At 39.7% G+C, this 14,800-nt stretch overlaps 1 protein-coding gene across 11 annotated transcripts in view; it reads right to left on the bottom strand.

Moving 5' to 3' along the window:
* The window catches only part of NAV3 (neuron navigator 3), an 812,431-nt gene that overhangs the window by 211,639 nt on the left and 585,992 nt on the right, over positions 1 to 14,800 (bottom strand). For 10 of the 11 annotated variants that reach the window (XM_075932274.1, XM_075932283.1, XM_075932261.1 and 7 more), the window contains 2 exons: positions 7,768 to 7,836; positions 4,776 to 4,915 (listed from right to left, as the gene is read on the bottom strand). In XM_075932274.1, coding sequence (XP_075788389.1) covers positions 4,776 to 4,915; positions 7,768 to 7,836 — 209 coding nt within the window. The remainder of the gene's footprint in view (positions 1 to 4,775; positions 4,916 to 7,767; positions 7,837 to 14,800) is intronic. The other variant, XM_075932246.1, reaches the window with a different exon arrangement.

The following is a 14,800-nucleotide window of genomic DNA, read 5'->3' as shown; positions in this document are numbered from 1 at the left end:
ATTTTTTAGCTCTCTGCCATTACAGTGCAATAGAACGGAACTCTTTTTCATTTGACTATTTCTGATCAGATCCTGCTTGTTTTTTTAATCATTGTCCAACCCCTCTTCCTTACTAGGACATGGAGAATCTCAATTAATAGATCATCCTTTAGGGATGTCTCTGTCCGAACCTGATGGCTTTTTCCCAGCTCTAGGTTTAAAAAACTGCTCTGACCTTTTCAACGTTAAGTTACAGCAATCTGGTTCCATTGTGGTTTAAGCGGAGTCAATGTTTCCAGTATAGGCTCCCCCTTTCCCAAAAGTTTCCCTAATTCCTAATAAATCCTAATAAATCCATACTGTTTATTTGTACACCACCATGTAGTTCTGCCTGTGTAACTGGCCCTGACATGGAACTGGAAGCATCTCAGAGAATGCTACCATGAAGATCCTAGAATTCAATTTCTTACCTAACAGCTTAAATTTGGCCTTCAGTACCTCTGTCCTATCTTTCCCTATGTTATTAGTATCTACATGCACTGCAAACACCGGCTCCTTTCAACAAAAGTCTACCTAGATATCTCCAGAGATCTGCAATATTCATACCAGGCAGGCAAGCCATCATGTAGCTCTCCCTGTCATCAAAAACCTAGCTATCGATGTTTCTAGTGATTGAATCCCCCTTAAATATTAGCCGGGCCACTGACAGAATTGCCAGAGTCTGTTAGAGTAGGGAAGGTACCATTCTACAGTGTCATGGGAAGTCTCATCTATGAAGCTCTTAGTCTCCCTTAGCTCCTCTAGTTTAGCCACTGTGGTCTCTTAAGCCTGTATATGGTTTCTGAGGGCCTGGAGATGCTTGCACTGAATGCTCACATATGTTAAATTGAGTGTAATAAACTGGATTGCCCACACTCTATTTCTGAACTTCTGCCTGAATTATCTTTTATCTTTTTACTCTTGAAGCTAGTTCCTTTGTTGTTGTTGGGTTTTTTTGTTTTTATTTAGGATTTTTTTGGCATTTCAGTTTAAAGAATGTTAAGTATATCTAGAATCCCTTGCAAGACTCCCTTTTCCTTTATTAGGCATTTATTAAGTGTATTAAGTTGGGTTATAGCTATGTGACTCCCTTTCTCTACAGTGAAAATATTTCAGTTTGCACCCTGCATGACACAAATAATTTAGTGACAACAATCAAATTCTAAAAGTCTTTTTTTTTAGAACTGCATGATGAAAACATTAATCAGAACTTTTATTCTTCCCTACTCTCAGCTGACAACATTCATATTTATAGTTCATGCAATGTTACATTGTACAGTCCTTCTGCAGAATGACTGCTATACCTGCAGTAGAACGACGATTTTCAAACTGTGGTAACATGTAATATTGGAGGTAAGTGGGCTGCAATCAGTTTGCAGTATAGTTTAAAATTTAGTATCCCTGACTGAAGTTCTTAAGGTGGTATACCTAAAACAGTCTGAGAATCACTGCAACTATACTTGGGATAAGCATGTAAAGTTACAGGTCTGTACTTCCTACCAAGTGAGAGGGGAAATTAATCTACATGACTTCATCCTCGTTATCTGAAAATAAAAAAGTATTATTTCGATTATTTTTTCTTTAATGTATTCTTTCAAAAGTAGACACTCCATGAGACAGATACACACTTTTACTGAATTTGATCCAAAGCCCACAAGGAATGGTGAGGGGAAAGATCAGCTGACTGAGCCACCATGAACCAGCTCACTGCAATCCCCTCACATTGGCATGTTTATTTTTTTTTATATATACTCAGGACCCAGATGTCTTAATCAAAGCTAACATAAAGTAAACTCTAACTGAGGCAGAATGGGTGAAACTCTGCCAGTGGCAAAATTCCCAATGGCTTCAACAAGGTTGGGATTTCACCTCATGTGAATTATTCCTATGGGATAAATAACAATGAGCCTAAAAAGAGTCAAAGAACTGTCAAGTCAGGAGTAAAGGTTTGAGCCAGAACTGATTTTAGGTCCATTACTGGTGGCATTGGACCCGGACTGGGAAGTTTAATGTGTAAATTTATGTCCATCTGTGATAGTAACTTAATTGGAAGCCATATTTTTTAATAGTAACTGGAATTTCAATTATTCCCAATTCCTGACAACATGTATTTTGTAAATAACCCTGTGTAATGTATACAAACTCATACAGTACATATTGAGTCATACCATAGAGAACTGTACATTACTAATGCTCTGTGCGGCTTTTGAGGTCTGATGCTTACTCACACAATGGCTTCCTTGTGCAAGCCATTTAACTTTTCTGCCTTGTCTTATCAGTAAATACATACTTACTTTACAGGAGTATTATCAGAATGGCTACTTACTATTGTGAACACACTATACACTAGTATAACTCAGGCTGCTAATATTAATTCATCTCATTGCAGTGCCCATGGGAGAGACAATGGATTAAAAATAACTTTTCAAGTTACTTGAGTGGCAAGTGCTAAATAATATTTAGTAGTAGTACAATTAGAAAGAAAGTTTGTTTCATACATTTTTTCTATATACTCATGTCAGAGAAGTTCTTAGATATGAAAATGTTGCCATTTAAACATGTCACAAGAACATTAAAGAATATATACAGCATAATAATTAGCTTGAAAAACAGTTTGGTGCTGTTATTTTTCTCTTTAGGCAAGGAATTGATATAGTGGATTCTGATACACTTTTCTGTTTGTCCTTTGGGGATCTCAAATGAAATATTTTGTTATCCTGGCACTCACTACAGTTGTTTCCCCTCAATTTCTACTTTTATATATATGTCTGTAAAATAAACCTTATTTGGCTTAAGTTTTCACACAACATCTATGTATTCATAGCTTTGCTGCTGTTATTTGAAGTAAGAAAAAAAAGAGCAGAGACAGAAATTTTGAAATATAGTATTCGGTAGTTATGCAAAATTACATTTTCTATGTCCTGTAAAATGAATTGAATGATTATTTACAAACAAAGCAGCCCTTATCCTCTTGCAAGTGATGACTTCACTAAAAATCTCATCAAGGTTCTCATTCTGTACAGAGAAGAAATGGGAAAGTAAAGAAATCCATCACAGAAAAAGCCAGAGACAAATGTGAATTGCAAGGCAAGCCTTAGTAGCCCAAAAACTGTGAAAAACTAGTATCTACAACTATGGGGGGGAAATTCCTACCTATAATCATTAATTTCTCCATATACTGTTGTTATCAATTGCAACTTTATTTCAAAATCAAGTAGCATTTCTAAAATCTAAACTACCATACATACCTCATGCAAGCAGCTACACCCCTTACTTCATAGGTCCACTAAAGATTTGTCCACTATATACTGTCTGCTCTGTACATATCCTGTGCTCTTTAGTCTGTGTGTCTTGCCATAAGCAAGTCAATGATAAAAATAAAATCAACTACAGAACTATTCAAAATGCTCGTCTCTGATTGTAAAAATGATGAAATAACCATTGAAAGGATGGTTTTATATCTTTAGATGCTGCTAGGGGCAAAGCATGTTCATCAGAATTTTGCAGAAAAAATCTGGATAGTTGCCTGTTGCTCAGATGAAGAACATTCACTGCATATTTGTTCCTCCCACAGACCCCAAGGATGCAAATGGGCATTATGCATATTGTATTATTTTCGACTATATTCTAACCCAGAGATATGAATAGAATGTCGTTCATTACACACAGAAGAAAGGAGGCCTGGACTAGTTATACAACTCAGAATATTAAATTTTCAGATTCTTCCTTCTCTAGATAAAGAATAAAGAGGGACATTCCCTCTCCTGCCCCCCCCCCCAAAAAAAAAATTGCTCCACAAGCCAGGGAGGAGATCAAGAAGTGACAAGGATGAAGAGAAGAACACAAAGACTTAAGTCAGTAGACAGAATGACAGCTTGTAATTAAAGGAAACATGGATCCAAACCTCTTCAAGAATTTCAGCAAATCGGGTTTAAATTTGTATCCCAGGTCCAAACTCACGTCTCAGAGTATGGTCCCAGTCTGGATCTGCCACCAGTGTTCCCTCTAAACTGCATGACAGCACAGCTTCACAGATGATTAATCAGCCCCGCCTAGTCAGAACTCCATGCAAGGAGCTGACTGACTGGGCGGGGCTGATTAATCACCTGCGAAGCTGTGTTGCCAAGCAATTTAGAGGGAAAACTGTATGCAAGCCAGAAATTTTGATTCAAAATCCCGCAAGAACTGCTGACAACTCAAAGTGTCTCATCTAAAGCATACTGAAGGCAATGGGATTTGCATCAGGCTCAAGGTTTCCCCCATGAAACATCATCCTTTTTTCTTCACCTTTATATCACCTTTTACTTCAGCCAGTCTCGGGAGATTTCCACGAGTATAAGCATTTTGCAGTAACTGTTCACTAGATTTCAGAACAGTCTATTCCAAAACCACATTTTAGCCCTGATTCCGTTATGAACCTGAATGTAATCTCAACACCATTTTTGGTCCATTTCTAATGACCAATTTTGTGTTGCACATGGGATTTGTTTCTTTTCTGCTTTCAAACTCTCTGTGTTGTCTATACAACAGGGGGAACCTTTTTCGGGTCAGAACCACTGACCCACAGAAAAATCAGTTGGGGGACAGGGAAAGCAGCAGGGGGGCTGACATGCCTGCATGGGGTCCCCAAAGTTGGGGAAGGCCCTAAGCCTTGAAAGACAGATCCATTCAGGCAAACCAGGGGCCACATCCGGACCCCAAGCCTTAGGCTCCCCACCCCTGCTATAAATAGTTACTGGCGACTTTTCAACACTTACCTTTTTCATTGCCATTTGCATATTGTGGAGGCTTGTTTTTGTCAATGCTGTTAAAGCTCTGACTTCTCCGATTTAAATTAGAAGCTCCCTGGACCTTGGTACTGCTGCCTGCAGCTGGCACCCTCGAGGGCCCTGGAAGCCTATAACAGTATAATTAGAAATTACTTTGTTGTAGAAGATACAAACATATGGAACACACACGTGGTCAAGTATCAGACAAGCATATAGAGCCAGTAACTGAATAACAATGATTTCAAATAATGGCAAAAAATGAGAGGATTCAAGTTAGTTAGACTAGACAGGGTCAACAAAAATAAAAGTTAATCCTAATACACACAAAAGGGAAACAGATGCTTTACAAAATCACAGGAAACATATAAAGGATGCTTTGCATTTGCCATTAATATTGCTAAAACAGATTCACCTGCATATACCATTAGTGTAATATTATATTTAAATATATTTCAGTTTGTTTTCTGGAGAAACTAAGATAAAATTGACTCATGAACATAACAATCAAATATTGAAGAAATACCCCAAAGGTTCTTACTTTAATGAATACTGTAGTTAATTTCATTTATAGAACAATAAATTGACTTATTGTAATTCACTGCTGTCAAATACATTTTGAAAAGGCATAGGCTTGTAGCTCTAACTATATTTCAGAATGGTCTGCATGTTTATCTCAAATGCAGAATGGTGAAAATAAATATTCTAAATTAGATATAGCAAATGTATGTATACCCTATACCTGTAGAAGAATATAATGCAGACTACACCGTTCATTTGTTACTATTTGCTGCCACCATCTGAGCCTTATTGTGTAGTAGTACTGTCTATAAAAAAGGAGCCATTGTCTGTAGCATGTATAAACTATCCTTCTATTTTGTTTGATTCAATTGTCTAACATAAGATTATTTAATACAAGTCTGCTTTAAATTTCCTCCATTACACCTGCAAATATAACCCCTCCCTTTTAATACAACACATAATAAAATGCTCAGACCATAAACAGACTTTTTTAAATAGGACTATAATACACATTCTGTCACTGAGAGATTATGCATAAGTGAGGAGTGATTTCAAAGATTTTGCTAACAGCAGCATGAAATACTGCAGAGTTCTCAAATGACACTATTGTCATCATATGATGCATCATGAAAGAGCAATAGCTGGAGAGGAGAAAAAAATCACATTATAAAAGACTCCAACAGGATAGATTTTTATAAATGTTTTGCTTAACACACTAATACACCAAAATGCTGAAATCATTTTAATTTCATTAGATAACACATATAAAGAGCCCCACATTCTGTTACATTACTGGTTTAAGTCTGAGAGAGCTAATCCATTCATTATTTTTATGGCTCATTCTAGCTGCCAGCCTGTCCCACTAGCCTCTGTGCTGAGACTCAAGCAGGCTGTCTCTACAGCTGTATGCATTCTAACCTTTACCATGACCCATGGATTCTAGTGATCTTCTGTTCCCTGAAGAATGCACTAAAACAAACTTAAAAATCCATTTGCTCTTTCTCGTTACCTTAATTTGACAGGCAGTCAGAGCCCTAAGATCATTTATCAAAGGTAATGAGGAAAAAAAAAGAGCAATGAGAAGGCATGCGCAACTCTGGAAATTCATCAGTTCTATTAAAATGTAAAGTACTAAGTGTGTATTTTACATGCCAGAGTCCTCAAACTTGCAACTGTAAGCAGATTATAGATGTCACTTGCTCAACATACTTTCCAATTTACTTCATTTAATGTCATTAATTGAACTTCATTTTCAAATTGCCCTTGCCGAATCATTTTAAGCAACCAAGGAAATGCAAAGTAGGAAGTAACAGATAAGGGACAAGTCACGTACCTCTGATCAGGGCCTTGGCAACACTGTCATAGATTTAAAGTATTAGACAATAAAACTGTTAGCCTACACATGCTGAATGGTGGACAAGACAGTAGTGTCAGCACTAAATGAGACTGAAGACCTATGATCACAGGCATAAAGCAATTGCACTCTGGTATGGCTCATTCCAAGCTATCACCAGTCACTCAGGTGGTGTTAGTGCGCCACATTATGAAATGCAAGCTTTATTGCAGATTGCATTATTTATAGCTCATTGTTCTTAGCAATGAACTGTACAGCAAACAGTGTGATTAGAAAAGACATTAACAATCATAAACACAAACTTACAACAGCAAGAGGGTCTTGAATTCTAAAAACCTGTTTGTGGATTTTAGTGTTCCTGGAAGTGAAACATTAGCACCACTGGCTACAGTGGAGAACAGGTCAGGCAGGGAAAGTGAGAGCTTCTGCACACAGCTCAGTCAAATACACTTCAAGCCATAACTGAGGACTTTGTTTCTCAAAACCCATATATCTCATGAACAGGGGCTTTACCTATGCAACTCCAGGGGCAGTACAGACAATCTGTGACTCTTTGCTACATCTTTGCTCCTCTACTCCTTAACTCCAGGAATTTTGTCTTTACAATCCTCCTGAATTGTCCTGGGAGCTCCAGGAACAAAAGATTTATCTTTACGTAAAGACTATGTTATGTCATGAAATCTCCAGGAATGCATCTAATTAAAACAGATAACCCTACATGAATCAGAGCTGTGTGATGATTGTGTGATGTGGACACAGGGTCCTTTGGATGGACTTGCAAACTCATTTTCATTTGTGACAAAAGTAAAAAAAGGTGAGTCAAAAGCCATACTAAATCCCTAAACCTTTTAACCCCTCAATCTGATACTTGACACATGCAGGACATGAAGATGCAGGATAAATCACAACCAAAAATATGACTCGTGGTATTATACAAATCTGCTTTTGCCAGTCAGGTGCAAGGCTTTCTCATGACAAAGCTCAGTGGTGCAAAACTTGCATGATTACACATTGCAATGTTCACTTATGTCCATAGAATAAAATACCAATGGGCACTGACTCAGTTGAGTATCACTAACAAGCAATAAATGAGAGATATTAACTGACCTAGAAGTCTTTTTTTGACTGGTTGCAATTCCACTGTGATTAGACTGAGTTGCATATCTGGCTGTCAGACTGTATGAGAAGAAACAGAGAAATTGAATTAAAGAATTTTTGAATCACATACAGAAAGCACACACTTACCAGCAAACTATGAGTTAATGTAATGAAAGCTGAACACATACAGAAAACACAAAATAATCAGAAAAGAATGAATTCATGTAATGTAATGTGAAGATTATGAGTAATGCAATGTACAGATTATGAAATAATGGACGGCGATGTAATTTGCCTCATTTAGCAGAGCATATTCACATTTACGTATAGACATTTTGAGAAAATTTTCAGAATGGCCAAGTTTCAGTCTTGCTAGTACAATCTGCAACTGCAGAATTTGTGTTTGTGTTCTTGTACCCTCAAAAAAAAAAAAAAGCCCTAGAAAAAAAAGCAGCCAAATATGTAAGTACTTTTGCCTCTGGACCTGAAATTAGGTAGTTAGAAGAGAACAAATTAGCGTTATCAATGTTTAACCTGTTAACTGGTAAGCCTCACCCTTAATGGGTGAGGTTAAGGTTAACCTATGGGGGCTGGAGCAGCTCCCCACCTCCCAGTCTCCCTTTAATCAGTTAACCGGTAAAATGCTATGTTTAACCAGTAAGCCAGTTATATGAGATTTTATATTCCTAGACCCAATATTGCAATATGAAGCTACCTACTTAGGCTATGTCTAGACTGCAAGCCTCTTTCGAAAAAGCCTCTTTCGAAAGAGAGCGTCTAGACTGCACACGGAACTTTCGAAAAAGCAAGCCGCTTTTTCGAAAGAAAGCAGCAAGTGAGTCTGGATGCTCTCTTTCTAAAAAGCCCTGTTTGCTTTCAAGAACGCCTTTATTTGAAAGAGCACTTTCGAAAAAAGGCATTCTTCCTCGTGAAATGAGGTTTACTGCCGTCGAAAGAAAAGCCACGTTCTTTCAATTTAATTTCGAAAGAACGCGGCTGCAGTCTAGACGCAGGTGAAGTTTTTTCGAAAAAAGGCTACTTTTTTCGAAAAAACCCCTGAGTCTGGACACAGCCTTAGTGTGGACACATACAGGCATAAACTGAACCCACCAAAAGAAAGATACCCAGCTGATAATGTAGTCCTAGATACACTGATGTTTTCTGTCATTATTACTCAAGCTAACTGTAATAAGCTGCATTGCTCAGAGTGATACTCAGAGACATTAATAGGAAACATTACTATTTATTTAGATGTTCCTGTTAAATTCTATAGGGAGTTGCATCTTAGTCTTTTACAACATGCAGAGATCATTTTTGAAATCTGGGACATTTCTGTACCAGAGGATTATGTACTACACAACACTGTTGGAAAACCAGAAATGTGTCCCATCAAGCAGGAGATGCCTGGGGCTTAATCTCTGTTGCTTTATGGCCAGTGTATGCCACTCTCTAGAACAAGATGATTCTACATGATCAGTCAGTCACTCCCAGAAGCTTACACATGGGGGTGGTCTGAAGCATAGCCATGAGGAAGAACCACAGCCAAAGTACTGATGCATTGTGGCTTTTATGGATGATGCAATGTAAAGCAGCCTTAAGGTCCCATGTCATGGGGAGGCACAAAGATGGTTTAAATCAAAGGTCATTTGAAATGGGAAATCAGAACTTTAGGACTTTTGAGAAGTGGAGGAAACCAAATTAAATGGGAACTCGGTTTTGATTGGTTTGGCGTATCAAACCAACAACTCTCAGTTTAATTTTTTTAATCACTGTTCTGAGTAGCCACAGCAGCAGCACCCATCACCTTTGGCATTTCAGGCTTGTATATTTGCCAGAAACACCTCTCTTTACTAAGTCTAGACTACATGCCTCTGGCGCCAGAGGCATGTAGATTAGGCTACCAGACATAGGAAAATGAAGCGGCGATTATTTAAATTGCCGCTTCATTTTCCTATGTCTGGTAGCCTAATCTACATGCCTCTGTCGCCAGAGGCATGTAGTCTAGACGTACCCATTTAATGCATTGATTCTGATAGGAAAGAGTTAAGTGGTTTTTGCTGATGCACTGAGGTAGGCAGCATTTTAGTCTATCTGAATAGAATGATTGAAAATAGTGACTACAGTGTAAAAGCAACACATGAGCATTATGAAACTTTCATTTGACCTGCCAAGATGAGTGAAAGGCCTTCTTTGACTGTAAGATATTAAGGCAAATAATTGTTTTTAAATATCCAGCCTCTCTAGTAAAAATGGGAAGCCACAGTTGCCTTTGAATTTCAAGTGCTCAGCTTTTTATTGAGAAAGTGGGAACTGAACTTTGTGTTCATTATTGTAAATTTCAAGGACAACCCAATTAAACGCATGGTCTCTAAAAATGCTTGAACTGTGTCTGCAGGTGAGAAGTGTTTGAAAGAAAGGAGAATATATGATTCCCAACTCTGGGGCTACACCTACACTGCATGATTACTTTGGAATAAGCTATATCAGAAGAAATACTCCAAAATAGCTTATTTCAAAATAATGTGTCTATACTAGGGATGCTTAATATCGGTTAATTGCATAGTCGATTAACCTCATGAATTCTTATTGATTATTTGACTATTATATAGTCCCCAGAGGTGAGGTCAGCAGTCATTGCACTCTGGCCCTCTCACGATGAGCCCCTTTCCAGCCCATGATACTGTCTCTGTATCAGAGGCAGCAGTGCGGGGTGCCAGGAGGGGGCTGATCCATGAGGGAAGTGAGTTTAAAAAGAAACTCCCCTTGCAAACTGGCTGCCTGTCGCCCCATGCTGCTGCCTCTGATGCAAGCTCCTGGACCCAGTGCAAGCCAGAACTGAGCCGGGCTGCCTCCCCACCTAGCTCCTAATACACTTTAAATGCAGAGCCACAGTGGGGGTAGGTCCCAGATCCAAGCACGAGCCAGGACTGAGCCTGTCTGCTGACCAGGCTGCTAAAAAAATTCACTGGAGGTGGCGGGGAGGGGGAGGGAGGTAGTGTGTAGTCTATAGCATTAATCTTTAAGCTTTTGCTTACCACTGATCGACTGCACTATGACAGCCCTAGTCTATACTACAAGGAAGCCTGGAAATTAGTCCAAGGCAGGCTCCCTTAATCTGGATGTGCTACCTCAGTTTAGAGCCCCATGAAGCACTGGTGAGTAATTATTCTGAATGGTCTGAGGGAGAAGCTATTTCAAAATAGCAGCAGCGGAGTGTCCACATTACTGCTTTTCTGAAATAGCTATTTTGGGAGAGGCCTTATTCCTTGTGGAATGAGGTTTACAAATGCTGAAATAAGCCACACGTTATTTCGAAATTATTTCAAAATAATTGGCTAGCTGTGTAGATGCTCGCATCGCTATGTTATTCCAAAATAACGCTGCTGTGTAGAGATACCCTGGGACATGGAGCCACTAAAGCGACAGGAATGGCGTAGCATAATGTATACCCTCCCAATAGTGACAATTCACTGTTTAAAATGACAGCATCTCCTCTGGGAGATAAAATAGTTCTCTGCTCATGGCTTCCCTACTATATACCCCTCCTCGCAAGACAGAAAACCTCTAGCCTCACAACCTCTAGTTCTCAGGGCAGAAATCTTGTGCTCTCCCTCCCCCTCCCGCCCCCCCCCGTCTGATAGATGGAGAATTGGGGAGACATAGCTCCGTGAGCTGAACTTTAACTGTAAAAGAGCTGCATGTGGTTTATAAGCCAATGTCTGGCTACCTGGAGGAGAGACAGAGAAAGAGGGAGACAGACAGAGACAGACAGACTGACTCCTTCTCTCTCACACACACTCCCCCCCCCCCCATATACAGTAAATATGGGCTATTTTTCTTTATACCAAAATGCTGTGTATGCATATGTATTACATAATATTTATGTTAATACATTATATTGACATATTGCACCATTGTATCATCCATAGCAAATTTTTCACTAAAAGGCTGGGCACTTGAAGCTCAAAGATAACCACAACTTCTCATTTCTACTACTGAGGCTGAATAGTTAATACTTTTCTGCCTTAATATCTCATAGTCTGAGGTCTCTATGGTGACCGTCTGTCCAATTTTCAATTGAACACCATTAAAAAAGGGACACTGGTAGCTTCGGTCAGTTCTGCTGACCAAGCCACTAAAAGTCTGGTTGGCTCCACGTAGCTCCTAGAAGCAGCAGCATGTTCCCCCTTTGGCTCCTACACATAGGAGCAGCCTGAAGGCTCTGCACACTGTGCCCATCTCAAGTGCCAGCTCTGCAGTTCCCATTGGTATGGAACTATGGCACCTGCAGACAGGGCAGGAGACAGAGCTGCCTGGCTGCATCTCTACATATGAGCCTGAATGGGGGCATGCCTTTGCTTTGGCGAACTGCCTAAAGTAAGTGTTGCCCCGAGCCCTCCCCGCATCACAATTCCCTGTCCTGGTCCTGATTCCCTCCTCCCCTTCAAACCCAACCTGGAGCACCCTTCTGTACCCAAAACCTCTCATCCCCAGCCCAACTCTAGGGCCTGCACCACCTGAGCCCACATGTTGAAAATGAGCAAGTAAGGGAGGATGGGGGAGTGAGCAAATGAGGGAGGGGGATGGAATGAGTGGGGACATAGCCTCAGAGAAGGGGTGGGGCAGGGGCTCAAAGAAGGACCGGGATGAGGGGGTTTGGATGTGTGAGTAGAAATTTCGCAACCCTTGATGTCTCCCACCCACACCTTTGTTATCCTGGCATCTCAAATGAAGCACTGTAACACCAAGGTGTCATTTTACACTATTTGGAAGGCAAACAAATAGAATGTGAAAATTATGAGATTAAAAATTCCTGAGAGTAATTACTGAGTGTAAGACAAAATGATGCAAGTACAATTAACACAGACACCACAATGATTTTTACAGCAAAGTGCATAGGACGTATCTGAGGCACTGACTCAAAGCTGTGAATGTCATATGCAGTGATACTGTGCTATAGCTTTTTGACCTTCATGAACAATGATTTTCCAAAGCAGCTGAAAAGATCAGACAACTGTGACTTCTCCATGTTCTTGAGCCTGCAGGTACAGAGTGGGTCATTTCCATTAAATGAAGACAAAATGCAGAGGGATATTAAGCTGAAAATGCTTCCTAACAAAGGATCTCTCTCTATACATCTCTCCCTTCAGGGAATCTAACCTCTACCATGTTCAGGGAGCTGGTATCTTGAGACTGCTTTCAAATCCCCAAAACCTTTGAAAAAGCATTGCTCAATCAGTCACTCCATCAGTTTCTGAAAAGTGAATTCATTTTCCAGAGAAACGTGAAATAGGTGGCGGGAGGGAGAGAAAAAGGCCAAACCATTATATACAATGTGTTCATCAAGTTCCTAATTACTTTTTGTTTTATGTCTTTTGATGAGCACTAGAACACAATGGACCCATCAGCTTTTTGCACAGCTATCCGTTCCAAAACTCCTGGTCCCAATGCTTACAGATGTGACCACAGGTGCCAGAATTAAGGCTGCTAGGGATGTTGCCACCTCACCTGGCTTGAATTAGTAATAACACATATACATAAGAACAAAAGAGCAGCCATACTGGGCCAGACCAAAGGTCCATCTAGCCCAGTGTCCTGTCTTCTGACAGTGGCCAATGCAAGATTTCCCAGTGGGAGTGAACCGAAACAGGTAATCATCCAGTGATCCCTCTCCTGTCATCCACTTAGAAAAGTTAAAGAGAGGTACCATGTTAGCCTGATCGTGGTAAAACAAAAAAAGCAGTCATGTAGCACTTTAAAGACTAACAAGATGGTTTATTAGGTGATGAGCTTTCATGATGTAGACCCACTTCTTCAGATTGTATTCTGAAAGTGAATTGGCATGACCATTATATAACAGAGGGATACAATGAAGAAGTAAACAAATTATACAGTAACGAATCAGCTGCAGAAGGTGGGGAGGAGGAAGAGACAAGGAAGGAGGAAATTGCTTATTGTAAGCATCAATTAAGTGGATAATCTGGAGTTACTATGAATATCAAAAGGTGGGGAGGGTATCTTTTTGTAATGTGTAAGGTAATTATAATCTAAATTAAGGCCCATTTGCAACATGTCGAATTTTAGCATAAAAAAAGTTCTGAAGTCTCCTTCTGCAATCTAGTGTTAAAGTCTCTTTGAAGTAAGACATGTTGTCAGGTGTTTAAGGGAATGGCCAGTTTGATCAAAATGTTGACTAACGGGTTTCTCTGTGTGGAGATGTGTGATGTCTGATTTGTGAGCATGCATCTGATGAAATGGGTCTTTGCCCATGAAAGCTTATGCTCCAATACATCTGTTAGTCTATAAGGTACCACAGGACTCCTTGCCGCTTTTGTGAGCATTGATTCTCTGGTGAAGAGACTGACCAGTTTGTCCGATATACATCGCAGAGGGACATTGCTGGCACATGATGGAATATATCACATTGCTGGACATACAGGAATATGAGCCCTTGATCATATAACTGACATGGTTAGGTCCAGTGATTGTGTCTCCAGAGTAAATATGTGGATAAAGCTGGCAACAGGGTTTGTTGCAAGGGAAAGTTCCAGGGTTAGTTTTAATGTGGTATGTCCTGTGGTTGTTAGTAAGAAATCTTACTGAAGTTAGGTGGTTGTCACCAGGGCCTGATGAATTGCATCATAGAATACTTAAGGAGCTGATAGAAGTATCCGAACCTTTAGCTATCATCTTTGAAAAGTCATGGAAGTCAGGAGAGATTGCAAAAGACTGGAAAAGGGCAAATATAGTGTCCATCTATAAAAAGGGAAATAAGAACAACCCAGGAAACTACAGACCAGTCAGTTTAAACTTCTGTGCCAGGGAAGATAATGTAGCAAGTAATTAAGGAATTCATCTGTGAACAACTGGAAGATAATAAGGTGATAGGTAACAAGAGCATGGATTTGTAAAGAAGAAATCATGTCAAACCAATCTGATAGCTTTCTATGATAGGATAACAGGTCTTGCAGATAAGGATGAAGCAGCGGATTTGATATACCTAGACTTCAGTAAGGCATTTGTGACAGTCTCGCATGACTTT

The sequence above is a fragment of the Pelodiscus sinensis genome, chromosome 1 (genome assembly GCF_049634645.1).
Source record: "Pelodiscus sinensis isolate JC-2024 chromosome 1, ASM4963464v1, whole genome shotgun sequence".
In the NCBI taxonomy this organism is placed as follows: Eukaryota; Metazoa; Chordata; order Testudines; family Trionychidae; genus Pelodiscus; species Pelodiscus sinensis.
This window is presented reverse-complemented; position numbering and strand designations above follow the sequence as displayed.